At 44.0% G+C, this 23857-nt stretch overlaps 1 protein-coding gene across 1 annotated transcript in view; it reads right to left on the bottom strand.

The window, feature by feature from the left end:
* Positions 1-23857, bottom strand: part of ADAMTSL3 (ADAMTS like 3) — a 211202-nt gene that overhangs the window by 9795 nt on the left and 177550 nt on the right. The window contains exons 23-27 of the mRNA XM_048481642.1: positions 23539-23666; positions 22523-22651; positions 4330-4512; positions 3896-4006; positions 1197-1409 (exon numbers count right to left, since the gene is read on the bottom strand). Coding sequence (XP_048337599.1) covers positions 1197-1409; positions 3896-4006; positions 4330-4512; positions 22523-22651; positions 23539-23666 — 764 coding nt within the window. The remainder of the gene's footprint in view (positions 1-1196; positions 1410-3895; positions 4007-4329; positions 4513-22522; positions 22652-23538; positions 23667-23857) is intronic.

The raw sequence follows: 23857 nt of genomic DNA, 5'->3' as shown, positions 1-23857 counted from the left end.
TGATACTATTCAGCTGGTTGTTTTCCCCCTCCCCAGACCTCTCTAGTAATGTAACTGAGACGCAGTGGCGTAGCACCAAGGGGACAGGGGGGCACAATGCACCGGGTGCGTGCCCCTGCGGGAGCGTGACAGGGTGTGGTGGGGACACACATGTGCCCTGGGCGCAGTTCCCTCTCGCTAAGCCCCTGCAGAGAAGGAATGGTCCATCAGGTTCTTCTCATGGTTCTCATATAGTCCCACCAGACTCAGAGGTTTAAGGAGGACTTTTCAGATTCATTCGCCAGAAGGCTTTTTGCAGCACAATCCAGAATAGAGTTAGACTCTTCCAAATCCACTGGCATCAAAGGACTTAGAGGGATGTAACTTTGTTTGGGACTGCGCTGTCAGTTTCCCAACTGAAGAAGGTGAGAAGTGTGACTCAAGGCCATCATGTAGTTGACTAAAATTACAGGTCATCATGTTGGTGCTCCAAATGACATCCCAATATCTAATATGTCTGCCCTCCCCCATAATATCTATTTCATTTTATTAAATTTCTACCTCACCCATTCCCCACCTAAGCAGGACTCAGTCTGCTTACATCAGTCATATATACAATAATTAAAATTCATTTATATAAAACTCAAAATTATAATATAATGATACTATACCAGGGGTCTGCAACCTGTGGCCATGCTGGCAGGGGCTGATGGGATTTGTAGTCCATGAATATCTGGAGAGCCACAGGTTGCAGACCCCTGTACTATACTATAACACTAGAAACCAAACCTATGGCACCACCTATAACATCCCTCCTGATTGAGTTAACCAGACTGATAGTATGGGGGGGGGGGGGGGGGGTAGTCCAATACTACCACCAGTAGTCCAATGTAATTAATTACAGTAGTCCACTGTAATTAACCACAGAAATTCACCACAGGATATGACAATTTATGCCCTGAATCACAATGAACTACCCATGACACCCAATTCTATCCAGTGGAAGTGTGGGGAGGCATGACATCATATCCAAGGTGGGGGGTCCTTACATGGGATTATGGGGAATTGGGAAGAACCAGAGTCAAGTGTTCTGTTCACTGGCAACCCCATGGAATCAAAGAGTTTTACCCTATGCTTAGAAAGCAGTAAGATCTCAAAACTTTTGCAACTGAAACATGATTAGATGTTAGAATCTTGTCATGGAATATTCAACAAACCTTCCTTCTGGACATTTACCCAAACAGACAATGGCTTGACACTCGATGAAGTCCAACATCTGTACTGTCCGGCAAGTCGATCGGAGATGATGTTCACCTCTAGGAGACGTCCCTCAACCACAGTTCCGTGACTGAAGCCTAGAATTTTGCCAACGGGTTCATTTTTAAAGGACCAGTAAATGGTATTCTTCGTACTGGGATGTACAGGACAGCCTAAAAAGCAAAGGTATTTTAGTTTGTTTTCTTAAAACACTGGATAGCTTTTTAAAATGTCTAAGTTACAGATTTAAGAATGTAAAAATAATCAAAGTAGATCTGGCCAATGGTCCAGCATTCTATTTTCTACAGTGACCAATCAGATGCCCCCAGAAATCTTACAAGCAGAGTATGATGGTCAAAATCCTACCCTGGTTCTTTTTCTGCACAGCTACAGGTATTCAGAGGTACACTGCCTCTGACTGTGGAGGCTCTATTTTTCATCACAGCTAATGGTCACTGCCAGACTTGTTCTCTCCATATGGTGATGAAGCAGTACCACAACATGCTGTAGCAGTAAATCTTTGAATGAATTCTGCTTTTTATCTGTCCTGAGTTTAGTGCTCACCAATGTCAGCATGTATCCCAAAGTTGACCTTTGGGTGTTCCTAAATTATCTTCATCTGCATTTCAGTAAAGGATTCTGCAGGGTGCTCTTTGCCATGTTTCAGACCACGCATCTTTATCTCTGGACAGTTTTGTGATGGCAAAGGACAGCCCACTGCTCCTTCACTGAAGCACAGATGAAAGTAACTCAGGAATGTTCAAAGGTCAACTTTGGAAATAAAGAATGGTTGGTTATGGTTAATATTTGGATGGGAGACTGCCAAGGAGGCCCAGGGTTGTTATGCAGAGGCAGGCAATGGCAAACCAACTCCGAGGCCCCTTCCGCACATGCAGAATAATGCACTTTCAATTCACTTTCATCGCACTTTGCAGCTGGACATTACTGTGCGGAAAAGCAAAATCCACTCGCAAACTATTGTGAAAGTGGATTGAAAGTGCATTATTCTTCGTGTGCGGAAGGGGCCTGAATGTCTCTTGCCTTGAAAACTCTATAGGGTCACCATAAACCACCTGTACCTTGATGGCAAAAAAAATATTTATTTATTTATTTATTGATTGATTTGATTTGGTATACCGCCCTATCCCCAAAGGGCTCTGGATATACAATAGATGAGCACAGTAAAGGCGCAAGGATTCTTTTAACATTAAAAGGGTTGCAATGGTCTGTTTCAAAATTACTGCTCTAGCAATTGCGAAAGCATCCAAACAAATTCTCATAATTTGCAGTTTTTAGAGTTCACTGTCCCTCTCCAATGGACATCAGACATGAGCCAGGAATTAGTAGAGGGCAAAAATTAAGTAGAGCAAAGAAATATGCTTCTGAAGAGAACTTTCAGGGACAATAAAGAGAGGTGGTTTCTAATCTCTATCACCTCCTAGTCTTCTTTTGAACATCATAAAATGGCATCTTCTTTCTACATGTACTAGGTCTCTAATGCCCTCTAACCCCAAAATGTCAATGAGTACCGCAATTTGAATCCGAGGGCATATCTATTCATAGCAGCTGCAAATGTGAGCTCTGGCTCACGAAAACGTATGCTGAGCTACATTTTTTCACCTTCAAAGTCCCACTGGATGCCTGCATGGCTGGATATTATGCTATCATAGTGCTATAACACTCATTTGCAACTGGTTTGTCTGGAGAGTTGGCTGGTGTAGTGGTTAACAGCGGTGGACTCTAATCTGGACTACTAGGTTCAATTCCCCACTTTACCACATGAAGCTCGCTGGGTGATCTTGGGCAAGTCACAGTTCTCTCAGAAAACCCTACAAGGTCACCATAAGTCATCTGTGACTTGACAGCACATACATACACTTGTCTGCACAAGAAAATCCAGTTGCAAATGACTGCAATAGAACAAAAGATCGAAATGAAGAAGATGATGAAGAAGAAGAGATATCTCCCCTTTCTTTCCTATAAGGAGACTCAAAGGGGCTTACAATCTCCTTGCCCTTCCCCCCTCACAACAAACACCCTGTGAGGTGGGTGGGGCTGAGAGAGAGCTCAGAAGAGCTGTGACTAGCCCAGGGGTAGGGAACCTGCGGCTCTCCAGATGTTCAGGAACTACAATTCCCATCAGCCCCTACCGATTGGCCATGCTGGTAGGGGCTGATGGGAATTGTAGTTCCTGAACATCTGGAGAGCCGCAGGTTCCCTACCCGTGGACTAGCCCAAGGTCACCCAGCTGGCGTGTGTGGGAGTGCACAGGCTAATCTGAATTCTCCAGATAAGCCTCCACAGCTCAGGTGGCAGAGCAGGGAATCAAACCCGGTTCCTCCAGATTAGAGTGCAGCTACAGATTAGAATGAAAGAAGTTGAGGTACCCATGCACCCATAAGTTAAAAACAGGTCTTCTTCCCTGGCTCTTAAAGGCCCCTTACCACGGGCTGCAGTCCTGAGAGACCTGAGCCAGATGCTCCAGGACCTGCCCAGGAAATTAGAACGTTCTGTTGTACTGTTTGTTTTTTGTTGGTTTAAATTGTATTTTCTTACTTTGCAAGTTGCTTTAAGCCCCCCTGAGGAGCAGAAAAGTGGGATGCAAACAAAGAATGCTTCTGCTATTTGAACATTTAACAAGCGTGTTTGGGGAACATACCTATCTGTAAAAGATCACCAGGTACCACACTAACATTTGTGCCAGTCCAAGATGCCATGACACGCCTTTTCCTGCTGCTGCCAGATTTTGGAGGCTCTTGAAGTCTTTCACCTGGGGGGGAAATATTACATCCAGTGGCGTAGTGCCAAGGGGATAGGGGGGGTGCAAGCCAGTGCGGGGGCATGGCGGGGGCGTTCCAGGGCGGGTGGGGACATGGCAGGGGCGCAGGACGCACGCGTGGCCCGGGTGCGGTTCCCCCTTGCTCCGGCACTGATTACATCCAAGTAGAGAGGCCAGCCTCCAGGTGGGATCTGGGGATCCCCCAGAATTACAGTTCATCTCCAGTTCCCCTGGAGAAAACAGATGCTTTGGAGGATGGACTCTATGACATTGTGCCCCACAGAGATCCCTGTCTCCTCCAAATCTCCACTTACCAGCCAGTCGAAGAGCAGTTTTGGCTGCAGCTTTTCCCACAGCATTGGTGGCTGTGCAGGTGTACGTTCCAGAATCCTCAGATGAAATGTTCCTTAAGAGTAAAGACCCATTCACTACTGTAAAAAAAGGACTTTTTATGGAACTCCCATTCTTAAACCAAGCAACATCTGGTTGGGGAACACCTGGAAGGGTGGGGGGGGGGAGACAGGAAATGCAAAAACAAAAACGTTTTGACTCAGAGGTAGCTGCTCCAAAGCTTGTCACTTTAAAGTAGTACGCTGAAATGTGGGGACAGGAGAAAGTTATCCGTTGCTTATCATTCAGATTGTCAATGCATTATTATTTTTTACCAGTTGATCACCCATCGCCTTGTGAACCGAGTGTGGTCAGGACTTGTTGCCAAAGTGTACCCCGGAAGCCCTCAGCCAGCTGCTTTGTAAGTTGGTAGAAAGGGCCATCCCATTAAAACCAAGCTATGGTGACCCCGTAGGGTTTTCAAAGCAAGAGATCGCCAGAGGTGGTTTGCCATCGCCTGCCCCTGTGAAGCATTTGTGGACTTCCTTGGCAGTGTCCCAGTTCTGCTTAGCTTATGAGATGTGACAAGATTAGGCTAGCTGAGGCCATCCAGGTCAGGGCCTTTGTAAGTTACAGACTGCCAAATTTCTCTCCAACCTCAGGCAAACCATTTGCAACGCACATCAAGCCCCTCCTAGTTGCTAGCAGCCATCAACACTCATTTATAGGGAGGGAAGAAGACCTGGTGCACTATGTTTTAGAACATCCCCTGTATGATGAGCCCAGGAAAAAGTACATTATGGGATTGATGCCTTTATTGTAGGACAGGAGCCGTGAGGAAAAATTGATCTTTCTGTTAGCAGATTGTGACCGTTATATCTCAAGTCATATGGCTATATTTGCCTATGCTGCTAGGAGAATGAGGTTGAAGGCGGATGTCTGAATGCAATATTAATGATTTTAACTACCGTATATACTCGCGTATAACCCTGTTTTAAGGCTGAAAAATGCCCCCTCGGCTTATACACGAGTTCTGCTTTCCTTCAGGCCTCTGCCCAGGCTGGGGGTGTGGCTGGGATAAACTCCCTGTGGCTGCACAAGCCACTTGTTGCTCCCTCCACCTCCCAGCTGGGTTTGAGGAAGCCCAGGTAGCAGGGAGGTGGAGGGAGCTCCTTGTTTGGGCAATGACATCAGGGGGAGTCACTGCCCAAATAAGGAGCTCCCTCTGCCTCTCGGCTTCCCACCTTCGGCTTATATGCGAGTCATACGTTTCCCCAGGTTTTGCTAGTAAAATTAGGTGCCTCGGCTTATACACGAGTCCGCTTATACACGAGTTTATACGGTAAATTTAAATATAGCTCATGTATATTTGAACTTTTATAGGATGCATTTTTAATGTAAGGAATTGTGATGGCCATCCATCCATCCATCCATCCATCCATCCATCCATCCATCCATCCTTCCATCCTTCCATCCTTCCTTCCTTCCTTCCTTCCTTCCTTCCTTCCTTCCTTCCTTCCTTCCTTCCTGGCATAGTACTACATAGCTATCTCATTTATAGAAACATTTTCTAGCTATCCAACAGTGCCTATTCAAGTGTCTGTAATGACCTTGGGCTCTTATCTTTCCACTGAACATGACAGGTGCACAGAACCACTTCAAGGCACGATGACACCCCAAGCCTGGTAACCAACCACTTGCTGGTCTGTGCAGTCAGTGTTAACTATAAGGTTCAAGCCAATTTCCTGCAAAAGCGATAATCCCCTCCTGGGCTGCTGATGACCAAGAATGACCGAAGCCATCATGGAACACCAGCACCTTCTTCACCCTGAGACACTCCAAAGAGTCACCTGGATGGATGAGCAGGAGAACCAACCAACCAACAACCACCACCTTTATCAGGCATATAAAATAGGCTCTAGTACAGTGGCGGCGAACCTTTGGCACTCCAGATGTTATGGACTACAATTCCCATCAGCCCCTGCCAGCATGGCCAATTGGGATGGGAATTGTAGTCCATAACATCTGGAGTGTCAAAGGTTCGCCACCACGACTGTAGTACATTCCCAGTACTAGATATTGGGATGTCACTTTTTAGTGAAGTGTTGAATAGCCCTGCAGTTTGCAAGTCAGTTTTATTGACAGTTGCTTTTATGGTTGATACTATTCTTATTGCTTTGTTTTTCTGGTTGTGTTATCCACCTTGATATGCTGTTGGTTGTTAGTTGAGTGCAGCCAGGACATCTTGCTCTCCCTTGCACTTTGGAATCTATCCTGAAATTAGCTTCACAGCTAAATATCTATCCCAACTGTCAAGAGTCCAGGCAGAGATGGATCATTACTCGAGCTAAATGTAACACATCCCCCTCTGCCGTTCTTAAGGGCCGACAGTTGAATATTCCACTTCAAGATAGAACACGTGCAGATTGTCGGGATACTGTTGAGACCCTCCAGCATATTATGTTTTCGTGCCCGAGGTATGCGTTACCTGGACTCTCCCTACTTGGCCCGGCTCTAGGGAATAAAAAAAGCTGTTTGGAGCAGACAAAGACTATTCATCTGCTGAATAATAGCAACGGCGGGGTAACTGGAAAAACGGCTGATTTTTTATTAGAAGTGCCCAAGTCAAAGACATAATGGAAGCTTGATCACCTCTTCCTTACTAACCTTATGTGCTTTGTCCAGTTTTATGTCCAGTTTTAACACCTACTCTGTCCTGTATTTTGTTTATTTTTGCTGATATGCCTAATAAAGGTCGGTTGAAGTTGATATGCTGTTAGACTTGACTTGAAGGGAGTGGGAAGAGGAGGAGGAGGAAAAGAAGAATTGATTTTTATAGCCCATTTTTATCTACCTTTAAGGAAACTCAAGGGGCTTACAAACTCCTTTTCTGCTCCTTTCCCCACAACAGACACCTTGTGAGGTAGGTGGGGTTGACAGAGTTCTGAGGGAACTGTGATTAGCCCAACAGGGTTCATGTGGAGGAGCAGGGAAACAAACCCAGTTCTCCAGATTAGTGTCCTTTGCTTTTAACCACTCACCAAGCTAGTAAGGAATTCTGGCAACTGGTCCCCACTATGACTTTGCGTGAGTGTGATGGAGAACTAGTGACTCTCATTTCTGTATGAGACACGACGTTATTTCATGAACCGTACACATTGAGACAGGAGGAATAAGAGCGATTTTGAACTGTGCATCTGATCCCAGGAGGCAGAATAAAATAGAGACACTCTAACTATACTTGTCTGGTGTAAAATCCATGACTATGACAAAAAAAAGGCAAATACTGTCAAGGTGCACACTGCATCCCATTCTTCAGCTTTTTAACCTGAAGTTTCCTCTGTTTCAGTAGAAATTGTTTTTCAGGTACATGAGTTGTGCTAAGAAAATATTTTCTACCTTAAGAACCTCAGAAACAGTAAAAAAAAATTGGGCAGGCTGAGAGTGCATAAAACATCACGCATCTATTTCCTAAAAAGCTTTGCACTACAGGGTGCCTGTAAAACGAACAGTGTTTAAAAACAAATTTCCTCCAACCTTAAAAGCTCAATAAAATATTACATGCTATAAAATTTTTGGCTTACTAACTAGTTACTTCTAAAGTATTGGATTTTTTTTTTTTACCTTCTGAAAACTTTCCTGCCAGTCTGCAGCATTTCATGAAGTATTTTCTGTTTTCCATCCAGGAATTGTTTCCAACCAAGCTAGAAGAATTTTGCTGAGAACAGAGTTTTGTAAAAGCCTATCTAACTTAGGAATGTTCCGATCCTATATCTCCTTTATTTTTTTCCAGATTCTGACTTCAGAGAAGTGTCATATTTCCCTTGGCAAGACTTTGTAAATGTGAAATAAAATAAGTGCACCGGACAGTACAGTTGGCAGCTAAAAGAAAAACAGCAATGAACAAACTTGCTGTTAAATTTGTCCAGAGGGGATTCTGGTAAATTGGTCCTCAAGATTCAAGAAAACTGCAAGTAAGAACTGGGAAAAGTCAAGATGTTTTCGCCAGTCAAGATATGAATATTCCACTGCAATGGAAGTTTAAAAGCATAATCAAGACATAATAGCGCTGTAGCTCCTAGCATGGTGGTTCCACATGGTGACTTGAAATTTCTGTCTTCTGTTATGTTAAAATATTTCTTCTTTGCTTAACCAGTAGGTGGCAGACAGACCATGCACATTATAATACAGACATTTTTTTTAAAAAAAGATTTATTTCAATTCCCTTTAATTTAATGCGCCAGTCTCAATTTTTCAAGAATTTTCAGGGTTTGGTAAATGCAGTTCTATCCATCTGTAATTCTAACAATACACTAGTACACTCTCTAAAATTTTTATAGCATATATTGATTGAAGAGTAGAAAGCAAGCAATGTGTGAAACTGATCTGAAATCAGAGGAACAATTAAAATATTTCCTTGATCTTATGGGAAACTCCTAATATTTTATGTATGTACTATGCTGTTTATATTGTATATTGCATTATTTTTTTATTTGTAATCTATGTTTTGTTTTTTGCATTATTTTAAATTGTTTTCTAATGTACTGCAGGGTTTTTTTGGTGAAATGGGGTTACATTTTTTTGCATTACATTGGTTCAGTACATTCCTTGTTCTTCTGTAACCCACCTTTACTCTCAGGCCCTTTCCACACGGCCAGCTTGCAGGGGTGCAGCAGCATAGTTTATGCTGCTGCACCCCCGTGGGACCCCAGTTCGCATGGACGGTCCTGCTGGGCGCGCCTCCTGCAGCACAGCCTTCGCACAGGCTGTGCCGCTCCCAAATGCTGCTTACTTCCCGTCTCCTTCCATCACATTGTAGAGGCCAGGGGAAACGCCCCCCCCCCCCCCCGGCAGAGCGACGACCCTGAAGTCGGAGGCCAGGAGGCATGTCTCCTGGTCTCCACAATGCGACAGAAGGAGACCAGAGGTAAGCAGCGTTTAGGAGGGCCGGGGGAGAAACGCCGGCGCCTGGCACTGAATGGAAGCCAGCATTTGCAAAAAACCTCACTTCCCGAAGGAGGTTTAAAAACACCGTTTGGGCGGGAACCGAGCGCCGCTGCAGTGATTTGGCAGTGGCGCCTGTGCGAAGGGTCCCTGCCAAAACGGCGTTTTACCGGTCCAACGGCGTCGCTTTTGGCCCATGCGGAAAGGGCCTCAGTTAGAAAAACCGAGTACCGAGGAAGTAAACGTATAAATAAATATTGTACCGAATACTGAGGAAGTAAATCTATAAATAAATATTGTGAATCCCTTGAAAAGAAACGCTAATCTGTACTAGATCCAGAATGCTTTCTGCAACGGAAAGAAAAGTACCGGCTTTAAATATTAACAGAAATAAATTTTTTATCATCCAACAAAAATCCTGGCATTAGATGGAAACCTTTTCAGTACATGCTTGGTTAATTTATGCAGCCTTGAAGAAGAAGAAGAAGAAGAAGAAGAAGAAGAAGAAGAAGAAGAAGAAGAAGAGGAAGAAGAGGAAGTAGAAGAAGAGGAAGTAGAAGAAGAGGAAGAAGAAGAGGAGGAGGAGGAGGAGGAGGAGGAGTTTGGATTTATATCCCCCTTTCTCTCCTGTAGGAGACTCAAAGGGGCTTACAAACTCCTTGCCCTTCCCCCCTCACAGCAAACACCCTGTGAGGTAGGTGGGGCTGAGAGAGCTCCAAGAAGCTGTGACTAGCCCAAGGTCACCCAGCTGGCGTGTGTGGGAGTTCACAGGCTAATCTGAATTCCCCAGATAAGCCTCCACAGCTCAAGTGGCAGAGCAGGGAATTAAACCCGGTTCCTCCAGATTAGAATGCACCTGCTCTTAACCACTGTGCCACTGCTGGTTTTAATAACCAATATGATAGAAAGATTGTTGGGGGACATGTTGATATTGTCATATAACATCCTTTGTGATTGAGAATGACCCCAAGACAGTGTTACATCCCTTGATATAAAAGGGGTCCACAACAAGTCAGATATTAGAATGATATCTAAGTGTCCAAGTTAGATAGACTCAAGGCAAAGGGATGATTTATTCTTTCCTCATGCTGTTTTTTTTAAAAAAATCCTTCATTATTTCTACCATGGTGAGGAAGACTTACAGAAACTCCTATTCCCCACACTCTGGTATGGGTGGGTGGAGCTTGCGGTTGTTCAGGGTCACATAGCCCCTCCCCCTTTTAAAATCACAACCACCACACAAGTGCATCTTGTTAAAAAAAATTAAGCAAAAATCTGTCGAAAATTAAGCACACAGAATTCAATTCTATCTTTGAACATAATGCGCCGTTCTACCTCAGCATTGCTGTGGGTAAGCACCTCACGGTTACAAAGAACCACTTCTGCAGGTGACAGGTTGGCCAAGACACGCTACACAGCGGTGGGATTCAGTCTATTCGCACCTATTTGGTAGAACTGGTACCTAATTTTTTGTCTAGTTCAGAGAATTGGTTGTAATCCCACCAATGAGTCCTTTTGGAACCGGTTGTTAAATTATCTGAATCCTACCACTGATGCTAGACCTCCTGGAGTGGTGTGGGCTCTTCTACTGCTCATTACTTCCTACTACTTGGCCACTTGAAAATTATTCTCCAGTGAGTTGAGAAGAGAAGAATATGATGGATTCAAACATTGTCGGACTTGACAGTGTGAAGAACTCAGTTGCTGAGAACAAAGTGACTCTGGAGTCCTTTGTGTGATGGACCACTCGCCTGCACAATAGATGTTATTGCCCTGTGGGATGAGAAGGTTTGATCTCCAGTACCAAAATAAAGCCCCCGAACGTCATATTGCAGCAATCCGCTTCGGTGATCTATGAAATGTTAATAATATGCTGCTTCTTTCTTAGTACTTTAACTTGGACTTGATTTCTCTGGTTCTAATAGGTGAAGTAAAGCAACCACTGTAAATGTAACTGTGCTCATGACAGCGTGTATATAACTGTCTGCCAGCCAGCGTATGTATAAATGACACCTCCAGAATTGTATCCAACCGATACAATGCTGCAAAGCAAAGCAGCCCTCGGGCCAGAGGCAAAATGACTCCGAGATCGCTAACGCTACCCATGTTTAGCACCAAAAGTGTGACTAACTCCGCTGAATGTGAGACGCAGGTTGCTGTTCCACACACAGTTGCCAAAGTAGAGCTGGAAAACATGACATCACCCAACCAATACCCTTAGTGCGAGCAGAGAACAACCGAGACGCGTGTCCCAATATCTGTCGGTCTGGCGCCACTATTTTAAAAAGCTATTTGCAGAACTATGTGTGTTCATCTATTTCTATCGTTATTTTTGGGCGTCTAGAGGTGCTTTCGCGCTCTCTTTCCTGGTAGCAGCCTAAGGGAAAATGCGCCTCTCCCCCACCAAAGTAATAAAAATGGAAATGGCACAGCCGGCTCATTTTAACAATTTGTTTTCGATTGCCTGTAGTTCCAAGTCGGAGTAAGAAGTGGGGGTTTGTATGTACTAGCTGATTTTGATTAAACACGACACTCCGCACTGGCCTGTGCCAATGGTTGGCAATGAGATGCACTTCTGGGCCGCGTGATACACAAAGGTAATGGTAGACAGTCCAGTTTCTTTCCTGGAGGCTTTGTAAGGTTAAAGCTTACCAGGCCGTAACCACTTCCCAGTTTTTACAGAAATACTGGCAGCCTCGGGTACTGCTGGTTCTCCTTCTGATTCTTTAGTCTGTGAGACCCCAGATATTTCTGAGCCCCAAAAGAAGAAGAGTTTGGATTTATACCCCACCTTTCTCTCCTGTAAGGAGACTCAAGGTGGTTTACAAACTCCTACCCTTCTTTTCTCCCAACAACAGACACCTTGGGAGCAGTGGTGGGATCCAAAAATTTTAGCAACAGGTTCCCTTGCCAGCCCCGCCTCAGCAAAGGGGGCAGAGGCGTACCTAGGCAAACCTGAGCCCTAGGCAAAACCTGAGTTGGATGCTCCCCCCCACCCATGGGCAGCCACCCCACTATGACCTCAAAAAAATTTTTTTTCACCAGGTCATTTCTAAATCATCATCATCACATTATAGAAAATGCCCCAACTCACACATCTGAACACAGCAATGGTGAAACACACAAGTTCTTTGATAGAGACTGGTGAGATAAAAGGTATGAAAGGCTGAGAATCAATGAACTGCAGTACCTGAAAGGGATTAACCCAGTTCAGGGAGTTACATTATTAGTCGCAACTGCTGTATGGAACCTTCACGTTCAAAGGCAGTGTGCCTCTTGGGGAGGCGAGGGCGTGCAGATGGAAAAGCGGACTCAATTAGTAACCCCCTCTCGGCACACACAAATAATTAGTAACCCACTCTCGGGAACTGGTGAGAACCTGCTGGATCCCACCTCTGCTTGGGAAGTAGGTGGGGCTGAGAGAGTTCAGAGAGAACTGTGACTAGGCCAAGGTCACCCAGCAGGAATGTAGGAGTGTGGAAAAACATCTGGTTCACCAGATAAGCTTCTGCCCCTCAGGTGGAGGAGTGGGGAATTAAACCCGGTTCTTCAGATTAGAATCCACCTGCTCTTAACCACTACACCACACAGAACACTCTTGTAGTCTCCAACCACTAGGGTACAGAAACCACTCCCCCACATGCTATGGGGTCCCCCAGTTTTTCCCCCTCAGGAAATGATCACCAGTCACTTTTGTGAGAAATGGGGAAAACAGTATGCCCAGGGCTGTAAAACTTGCCTTGCGTACATTGCTCCATTTTTTTTACATCAAGTCACAGCTGACTTACAACGACCCTGTAGGGTTTTCAAAACAAGAGGCTTTTACAGATGGTTTGCCACTGCCTGCTTCCACATCACGCCCCTGGTATTCCTCGGAGGTCTCCCTGCCAAATACTTGCCAGGGTCAAGGGTAAGAGCATGCGATAGGTTCAAGGTCGCCCAGAAGGCTTCCATGGTCAAGAGGGAATCTGAAACTGGGTTTTCTGGATTCTAGTTCAACACTTTAACCCACAGGTGTCAAACTCGCAGCCCTCCAGATGCTAGGGACTACAGTTCCCATCATCCCCTGCCAGCATCATGCTGGCAGGGGATGATGGGAGCTGTAGTCCACAACATCTGAAGGGCCGTGAGTTTGACACCTATGCTTTAACCACTTCACCCACTGGCTGCCTTTGACGTGATATTCACCAGAATCAGCCTTCATTGACCTTAGAGCCGCATTTGATAATGTCACACGTAGCCGGCTATGGACAAAACTAATGAAAACTAATATTGATAGGCGTCTCCTCCATCTAATTATCAAGTTACACGAAAATACAACTGTGCAGATAAGGTTTACGCATGATGGCAGGCTAACAGCACCCATTCCTACCCAGAAAGGGGTGAGGCAAGGGTGTCTCCTAGCTCCTCATTTATTTAACATCTATGTTAATACACTTATAACTGCATTTCAAGGGGCAGATACCCACGCACCTTCCCTTACCCCCAATAAAAGAATAGCCATTCTTATGTATGCAGATGATGCAGTGGTATTATCTCTTACAAGGGTGGGACTGAAGAGAGAACTGAGGATTTTTGACCAAAAGTGCACAGAAGAACTGTTAAACATCAATTATACCAAGACTAAGATAGTGCCCTTCAACACTAAACTCAAGAGATCTAAATGGCAGCTGAAAGGGCAACAGATAGAGCAAACAAAATGTTTCAAATATCTAGGAGTGGTGTACCAATACAATGGGAAGCCCACAGCCCATGTACAATCAGTTATTCAATCGGCTCAAAGAAGTTCACAGGCAATCTTGAGGGTTTTAAGCTCACAGGGGAACAGTTCATCCCAAGTGCAGTTAGACTGTTTGAGGCCAAAGCCTTAGCCCAATTGACCTATGGTGCTCCGTTGGCAATGATTTCAGATTTTGTGCCATTGGAGAGAGTCCTATCGATTTTTCTGAGATACTTGTTTAATACACCGAAATGTACAGCCAATGTGGTATTAAGGCAAGAAGCAGGGATGGCCAAAGTTGAGACCATCTTTTGGAAATTAACCATCAAATACTGGCTTAAAGTGCTTTCCTGTCCCCAGGGATTAATGCCTTCATTATTGGCAGCAACACCCTACCCTGGATGGCTAGAAAAGATTATAACAAAACTTAGACAGTGTGGTCTTGATCCAATGCAACTTTTGGAGATTGGAAGTAGCAGAGCAATGGGTATGGTCCACCAACGTCTTACTGACATTGAGATGCAAACAGATTTTCCCCGGCTACCTGTTCTATATAAACCACTAAAATCATGGATAGGTATTTCAGCTGCACCTTATCTATCTGTAATAACATCAGCAAGAAGCCGATGGGCTTTTTCTAGGGCTCGCTTGATGCCTTCCCGTCAGCTAATCTGATGGAGACGATTCCCAAAAAAAAATATTCCAAGGCACAGGAGAACCTGTGTGTGCGGCTCAGGGGAAGTAGACTCAATGTCACATATCTTACTGCATTGCAAGTTACATGAAGGTGAAAGGAAGCTGTTGATCCAACCATTGTTAACTCGTCATGTATATCCATTCATAGATAACTCAGATACGAATTCTGTAAGAATATCATTAGAAGATCGTGTTTCTGCCATTTCACAGAAGGTAGCTAAATTTTGTATATTGGTACACAACAAGCGTAGTTCCTTATTAAAACAAAGAGCCGCACTGTGTGATGAGGACTGTAATAATGCCTGAAGCTAATGTTATTTATTAATAGATTTTATAATGGATTTTAATTTATATTATATTTTTGTATAAGTGGAGTGCTATGTATTCACATGTACTCTGATTTTAAACTATTGGCTGGCCAAAAAGGCCATAATAATAAATATCTATCACCAGAATTAACTGATGGCACGAATGCTTGCATATCCTTTCGTTTGTTATGCACAGACGTTGTCAGTCCTTTTTTTTGCCTTTCTGTTGCTCGTGCTCCATTCATTTATTTTGAATTTCATTTTGCAAAATGTTTATACCGTTTATATGTCATGCATGCAACTTATGCAAAACTTGCTGTTGTGGGCTTTCCGGGCCTTTGACAATACGTTCAGAACTTGTTTATTGGGAAAAATCCATGCAAGGGAAAAAAAACGGTATGGAAATAAAGACTGGTGGGTTTAGAGCAGAGGTGGGATCCAGCAGGTTCTCACCAGTTCCCGAGAGTGGGTTACTAATTATTTGTGTGTGTCGAGAGGGGCCATTAGAAATTCCATTAGAAATTCCATTAGAAATTCCATTAGGTCCAAAAATCATAAAGTCCTGTTGTTTCCTATGGGGCTGGTTAGCGAAGGTAGAAAACGGGACAATTCTTCCTGTTGGGCTGTTTTAAAAACATGTTTTAGAAATATGATAAAGTTCCTTGTTTAAGGAAAGCATCCTTCTGTTGATTTCTAGAAACAAAATTAAGTATTTGAAAGTATTAAGTATTTGACAGGCAGTCAGTTAGAGGAGAAGTAGTTGTTTCTGTTGGCAGTAGACGATAGGACTTGCTATAATGAGTTTAAATTATGGACAGAAAGATACCAGCTGGAAATTAGGAACTTTTTTTTACAGTAAGAGTTTTTTACAGTAACAGAGAAATTATTAATGCCCCGCCTCCGGAATGCCCGTCCACGCCCCCGTCGTGCCCCGCCCAGCCCCATTGGCGCTACGCCACTGTTTGAATCCCACCACCTGGGAACCTGTTACTAAAATTTTTGGATCCCACCACTGGTTTAGAGTGCAAAAGGGAGGAATAATGTCAAAATAGGACATACTGCGCATGAGCATACATCTACCCATGCATGCTCCCTAGCGGTAAGACCTGACTGAGTTTCAAGTCGAAACTGTGGAACTGCAAAATTTGGCAGGCATCCCCAGCACGCAATTTGTCTCCGGGTGCATAGTGCATAGGTTTTAACTGTCAGGATATTGAAAATTGCAAGGTGGTCATATGCTGGTCTAGAATGACTGGAATGTAACAGTCAGCAGGGTAGCAAAAGGTCCCGAGACCTCTCTGTCTGGAGTCTGCAGTGATTGGAATGTAAATAGTCAGTAGAATTGTGTGCTAGTCGGAGCCTTCTCTGTCTGGGTCTGCAGTGATTATATGTAACAGTCAGCAGAATTTGTAAAGGTCGGAGCCTCTCATGTCTGGGTCTGCAGTGATTGGCATGTAAACAGCTCAGCAGAAGTGCAGAAAAAGGTCAAGCAGGCCAGGATGATTAGATCATCTAGCTAATGATTTGCTGGACAAAACTATGCATATAAAGAAGACTACGCATACCCAATTCAGTGCACCTCTCCCAGCTTCACCTTTAGGTTCGGGCTCAGACTGTTGGGTCAGAGTAGTGAGTGGATAGTTGGTATTGTTATTTTTGTTCCTTTGAGAAACAAAGAGATAAAGAGTATTCTCTGTTTGGAACTAAATCTACTGTCTGAGTGTTTCTTTTTTATACTGCAAGCAGTTACCTCCTGTCTCTAGCATAAGTGAGTTGGCACCTAGTCACTTCCTTCGTGCACTAAGGCCATACATTAATTTGGGCCGTTATAAATCTGTGTATCCCAACCACTCCTGTGCTAGAGAGGAGTGTCATGAGAGCAGTGCGGACACCATGACATCCCACCATGTGCCAGTTTATTCCTTTTGAACTGCTGACTGCAGGGAACCTACTCCAGCATGGAGTGTGAAAATGCCTTGGAGAGCTTTCTTACATCGCGGAAGATTTATGGGCTGTGTCAGAGACCCCACCGAACCCAGGCACAGCAGCAGAGCAGAGGGTGATGCCAGAGCCAAAGGCGCCCATAATGTTGGCTGTGGAAAACTCCCAGCTCATCTATCTAATGGTTGGGTTGAGAAGGCTTGACTGCTGGAAGGTGTTGAAAGGACCACCTGTACCAGGCAATTAGACGCAGACCGTTGGTTCCAAATGTAATCTTGACCAGACGTTTATACAATTTGAAGCTGAGAAGGGAGGTGAAAATGTGGCCAACCATGTCCAACAGCTCGTACATTGCACTATTCGATGCGAGGCTGGAAGACAGAGGCTGACTTTCACTGAACAGCATAGGGCCTATATTGTACCACTCTCTCCCTAGATGACAGCTGGGACAATGTTTTGTCTATAGTATGCAGAGCATAAAAAAGGAAGATGATTTTGACTCTCTAGACTATGTGGATCAGTAACGGCTTCTGGAGCTCTAGAAACAAAGAGAGATTTTGCCTTGAAGCCACAGCCAGAGAGAAGCCTGCTGTTTCCAGAGGCAAAGTAGAAACCCAACTTTCCCTGGAACTGTCCAAAGGTCCATATGCAGTTCGGGTTGTTTCCGTTGATTGTGGCTCTACTCAATCATCTTCCTCAGGGAAGTGCACCCACAGAGGGGGGAGAGAAGAAGGAGGCTTGGCCAGCTAAAGGGACAACGGGGAAGAGGAAAGAAGGAGCACTACTTGGACGGTAATTAACGGAGAACCGATGTCCAGAGAAACCATTATACTCATCCCTGGCTCTTGGACCCTGCCTGCTCAGGAGCATGTCGTAGAAATGCTCATCACCCTATTGACTTGGAGGAGTCCCAAGGCCAAGTGGCAGAGCATGTCCAGCTTGGTCGATGGATCTTCACCTGCGCGCATTACGCTGCAAGGGAACTGCCTACATACCCATGTACCTAGGTAAAAAGTTCTGCAAAAATGTGTTGTGTGTTCCTGGACTGGATTTTTTTGTTTGTTGAGTCGTCCCAAGTTTAAGCTGAACAAGGGGTACAAAACTATATTTGATAGACAGGGTTGTAGTTGTGTATGCGAGTAGAATGACATAGAGTGTGGCACAAAAAGGTACACTCTGCATGACCATTAAAATGTATGTTATGAATTGGATAAAGGGCAAGAAATGAAAATGTAATGAATAGTTTCAAATTCTAGCTAATAAGCCTCTATGCATGATGATTGTGTGCACTTAATCTTCACCAGAGTCCCCACTAGGATGTGCAAGTCTTTGCCACCACCATCACTGGGCAGCGTTGGCAATGTAACCGATTTATGTGACGGAGCGTAAAGCCCTTGCAAAAGCATTCCTAGACCGTTCAGTCTGTAGTGTGGGGTTAAGGTGAAATCCCATCCAACTCCGAAAAAAAGAGCTTTGTAATAAAATGGAAAGAAGACCGATTTTGGAATCCATAGTCCCTTTGCAGACTTAGCGCTGGTCCCTTTTCCGAAATCCAATGCCGGGCAAGTTGCACGCATATACCTGTTTTCTGCTGATTGATGATGATTATAGCAGATATTCTTACCTGCTTTGCTGTTGGAAATCTAAGGATGAAGCCTTTACAAGGTTTTAAGGAATGGGTCCTCAATGATTGAAGGCGTGAGGTTCCCTCACAAAGGTGGCTTTACCTGCAATCTGACAGAAGCCCGGTGAGTTCAATGGGGGAACAAATTCCAAACATGCCGGACACAGAAAGGTATTAGCCACAGGAGAACAAAATCTGCTCAGCCCGGGCTGAAAATGGCGTATATTGGGAGGAGACTAGGCATTCTTTGCAAACAATGCTGGACAGCGATAAATGATGCCAAGGTTCCCATTCCCATTTCTGAGGAGAGGCTGTTCTAGCTGCCACACATACGTAATAAACAGGTTTGTGGAGTTCAGAGTATCAATGAAACACCATTTTTCAGAATGTTTGCAAAAGGTCATTCCTGGAAACACTCTTTAGAATATTTGGGAGTTTTTTTGCTAACGTCTTCCCATTCCCAGACAGTAAACGGAAAAAAAGGACAAAAGAAATGGCAGAGACCGCGCTTTGTAGTGATACGCAGGAATACCAAAGGCGCTATAGATTTTCATTGGGTACCATGGAAGAATTGCTATCTCAATGCGAAAGTGCCAACTTTGAAAAAGCATACAGGTTGGGAACATGTGCATCAAAGCTCTGAAGTGTTCTTTACCACGCAGTAAAAGCCAAGACACTGAGTACCTAGTGACAGCACACAACCCCCACCTCCTGTTCAAGGTCCACACATCTGCTCCGGAGCTCAAGGCAACAACAGAATAGTGATAGTGATCCAGGAAGGAAGCTAGAGAGGAGGGGGGGCTGAGCAAACTGGAGAAAATAGCTATACCCAATGCAGGACTGTGAAAGAGCCGAACAAAGGCATACCCACCAAAAGGTTTATGGTACAAGAAGGAGAGTGTGCCAATTAGGGGACAGAACCACAAGGTTTTCTTTGATATGTTGAAATGTCCAATCTGAGGAACAGAGGGGAAAATGGAGATCCAGGCTATGGACAATGAGTTTGAATCCTTTGTGAACTTAAAGTGTTTAACATTGTTGATAAACTCAATTGGATAAGCCGGATCATAGGTGCCTGCAGATGGGTATACGAGGCGTGCAAACTTCCATGTACACCATGGGACTTGGTAAATATAAAGAAAGCAAGATTGATCGCACAAGGCTTCTCTCAAAACAAAGTTTGAAGCAGTTGGCGATCAGACTTATGCACCCACTGCAAAGGCAGAATCCATGAGATTGAAAGTGGGATTGCGCTCTGAATTGAGCAAAGAGACTCTTTAAAATAGAGCGCGGACTTCGATTTTGAAACAGCGCATTTAAAATGCAGATTTGCAAAGAGACCGCATAGCTACGCAAAGCAAGCACCAGGTTATGAGCATGAACAAGGTTGATAAAGTTTATAAGCTCAACAAAGTTTTGTAATGGCTGAAACAGTCAGCCAGATGTTGCCCAGAACAAGGTGCATACACAGCATTATGTGAAATGAAATTTGACCAAAGTGTAATGGCCCGATGCCTGTATATATACCAGAGGTAAATTGGTGATGAAATGTATCATTTTGACATTTATAAGTTGATGATCTCTGTGTGGTTGCAAAAACAGACAACCAAATCAAACAATCCTTTACACTGAGTTGAGTAAACACTTTAGCTGAAAGACTTGAAGATTATCTAAAGTAATACGCTGGGTATTCAAGTCAGTAAAATCTGAAGAAGGGGATGTGTTTCTGACACAAAACAAAGATAGAGGGTGTACATACAAAAAGTTGGTCTGTAAGATGCCAAAGTGGCACAAACCCCAATGGTGGCTGATTTTTGTAAGCAAGATAACAGCAAAGCATTTGAAAGGCAAGACCTATATCGATTTCTTTAATTATAGCCTGCTGTACATTTTCACTAAGTTAACTGGACAAGACCAGACATAGCTTTTGCTGTAGGTTTTATTAAAGTAGAACAGTTGCAAAACCTACTGAGAAAGACGCTCAGGTAGGCTAAAAAAAAAGAGTAATTGCGTTAACGCTTGAAGGGAACTGCTAACTATGGTTTTACACTTTCTAACCAAAACAACAAGGACTTAGTGGTGTATCTTGGGACAGCCCATTTGCAGAGGACTCCAGGATGCTAAAGCCGTGAAGGAGTGGTTATTATATGCAATAGCTGGCAGCCATCCCGATTTGTTGGAGATCTCGAAATTAACAACGGTTTGCCACTTCAACTGTTGAGGTGATTATGCGGCTCTTAATAAGAGGCATGCAATGAGCTACAATGGGTCATGCATTGCTAAAAGACCTAAGTGAGAAATGAACAACCTATAACAGTTTTTTTTTTTTGCAAGACTCACAGACATGTATAGCCATGGCAGAGAAAGCTAAAACCTTAAAAGTAAATCGCATTTCAACATGTAGCACAACCAAAATTGTAAAACCGCAAACAACTGATACAATTGTCAAATATGATTGTTGCAGTAATTGTGAATCATGCTGTAAAACATAGCCGACATCTTAACAAAAGGCAAAATTACTCAAATACAAAAAACATAATGACTTGGTGTTTGGTTTCGGCTTAGCAGATGTACAATTTTGGCAAGAGACTCTGTACAAAGTGAGTGAAATAAGTAACTCTGCGTACTGACTGTACATGCTACCAATCCATGTAATGGTAGTGTAAATAATGTGAATGGACTTTTGTTTGTAACATTTTGTTTCGTAAATGTATGTATAATGAGGCAACATTCCAACCAGAATATGAGAGAAGGTGTCATGGGATATTACAGAAAATTGCAAAGGCGGTCATATGTTGGTCTATAGGATAATGACTGAATGTAACAGTCAGCAGAATTGTAAAGGCCTGTTTCTGACCTCTGGGTCTGCAGTGATTGGCATGTAAACAGTCAAACTACAGAATTTAGTAAAGGTCGGAGCCTCTCTGTCTGGGTCTCGCAGTCATTGGCATGTAACAGTCCAAAGCAGAGAGTGAAGAAGTCACAGGCCAGGGATGATTTTTCGAGATCATCGAAGCTAATGATTTACGGCTGGACAAAACTATATAAGAAGACTACGCATACCCAATTCAGTAAATTCCTCCTTCCGGCACCTTTAGGTCTGCCCTCAGATTGTTGCCGAGTAGGGAGGATAGTTATTGCTATTTGGCTTTGTTCCTTTGAGAAACAAGAGATAAAGTATTCCTGTTGGAACTAAATCTACTGTCTGAGTGTTTCTTTTTTTTATACTGCAAGCAGTTACCTCCTGTTCTAGCAAGGGTGAGTTGGCACCTAGTCCTTCCGCTGTGCACTAGGCCAACATTAACGCCCAGGGGAAACTAGCAAACTACTGGACTTTCTCTGCATACATCCCATTCATGCGTGTGACAAGCATTTTGCTAATCAGTACAAAACTTTTTGGGACAGTGCCTGCCTAGAGCTGGCCTGGCATACTTCTGTGGCTTGGCACTGTGCCACTGGGGATCTGTGGAAGAGTTAGGTGTGACATCAGGCCATTCCGCTGGCAGGGTTCTGGGATCCAAAGACAGAAGAGTCTTAAAAGAGGGTGACCCAGGAAGCGAAGAGGGGATATGAGGAAAGCCAGGATAGAAGTCGTACTGCTGTGTTCCTGAGAAAAGAAGCAGCTGGGCATGAAGCTAGCTTTTAAAGACCTTCTACAGCTCTGGGAGCTGTTAAACACTGTGGTTGGCCACAGATGATCTTATGGACGAACTCCTTGGAAGCAAGAATACTGTGTGTGTGCAAGCAGGATGTGAAGTGGGGGAGGAACACGGTGTGGAAGGCCGATATGCCTAATAAATATATATGCTCCATGATTAATGTTCTGTTGTTTTTACTGGTTAAGATATTTTTAATGCTGTCCCAGACTTGAGATGAACTTTTCAGCATGGTGTTTCATGGAAGTAATAGGCTTTTATTTTATTATTGTAATTATTTTGCTTTACCTTTCACTGGGCATTCCAGAAGAACGTTGGCTCCTTTCCTGGCCAGGATGGTCCCACCAACAGTCACAGAGACATTTGAAAGCTCCAAATGGGTTATGTTCAGTGCAGAAGACAATATTGTAGGAGCTTCTGCAAAAAGTAAATAGGTAAGAAGTAAATAGGTAAACCAGACAAGCATGCTCTGACTCCCTGCCTCACTTATCTGGGGAACCAGATTAGCCTGTGCACTCCAACACATGCCAGCTGGGTGACCTTGGGCTCGTCACAGTTCTTTGGAGCTCTCTCAGCCCCACCCATCTCACAGGGTGTTTGTTGTGGGGTGCAGGAAGGAGTCTGCAAGCCCCTTTGAGTCTCCTTACAGGAGAGAAAGGGGGATATAAATCCAAACTCTTCTTCTTCTTCTCTTTTTGATTGTGACAGATTCAGAAGGCAACCCCACTGGGATCCGCACAAATACTACGCCAATACATTACAACATCCTAGGCTTCTGGGCAGGGCCGGAGCGAGAGGAAACTGCGCCTGGGGCATGTGTGTGCCCTGCCCTGCCACGCCCCAGAACACTCCGGAACGCCCCTGCCCTGGCACGCACCCGGTGCGTCGTGCACCCCCTAGGCGCTATGTATCTGCTTCTGGGTGAGGCTCGAATTGTATGGAAGGCCAACAACCAACTAAAGAACTAGCAGCTGTGCTATTAAACAAAATTTAAAAACAACAACAGCCACAACAATAATAGGTTATTGGTTGAGAGTTAGTTAATAAAAGTTGGTAAAGATTGGTAAAAGTTGATATAAAGTGATGAGGAAGTCTCAAACGTTACCCATAGCTCCCCCAACCATATGTTGGGTGGAACAGCTTCACCTTACAGACCCAGCAGAATTGCACTGAGTTATAATAACCGTACATTGTTATTTTTTGTTTCAGTGCACGCCAGTATGTGTATTTTTAAATACAAAAATATATAAACGCTCAAACAGAAGTCATAAAGTAAAATCCAAAATAGGAGCATCAAACACTACCTGCATATAACAATGTTGAAGTTTCCACATCAAAACCGAAGTCATTTTCCACCATGCAACGATACACACCCATTTCCTTCTTGGTGGGATTCAAAATTTGGATCTTGTCACTGGCTGCCAAAACCACTCTGCAGAATGTTGAAGACAGATAGGATTGCACCAGAAAAATCACTGTCCAGCCAGCTAGAAAAACAGAGGAAAAAGGATCTTTCCATCTAGGAACCTCCACACCAGCCCAAACTCCTGCCTTCCTTTCGGTATATTTTTCTTTCACCCACAGATGTACTTGGGTGTCTTTTCTATTCTGATATTGTCCAGG

Source organism: Sphaerodactylus townsendi, linkage group LG17 (genome assembly GCF_021028975.2).
Source record: "Sphaerodactylus townsendi isolate TG3544 linkage group LG17, MPM_Stown_v2.3, whole genome shotgun sequence".
Taxonomy (NCBI): Eukaryota; Metazoa; Chordata; class Lepidosauria; order Squamata; family Sphaerodactylidae; genus Sphaerodactylus; species Sphaerodactylus townsendi.
The sequence above is the reverse complement of the archived record's forward strand: the minus strand, read 5'-3'. Positions and strand labels throughout refer to the sequence as shown.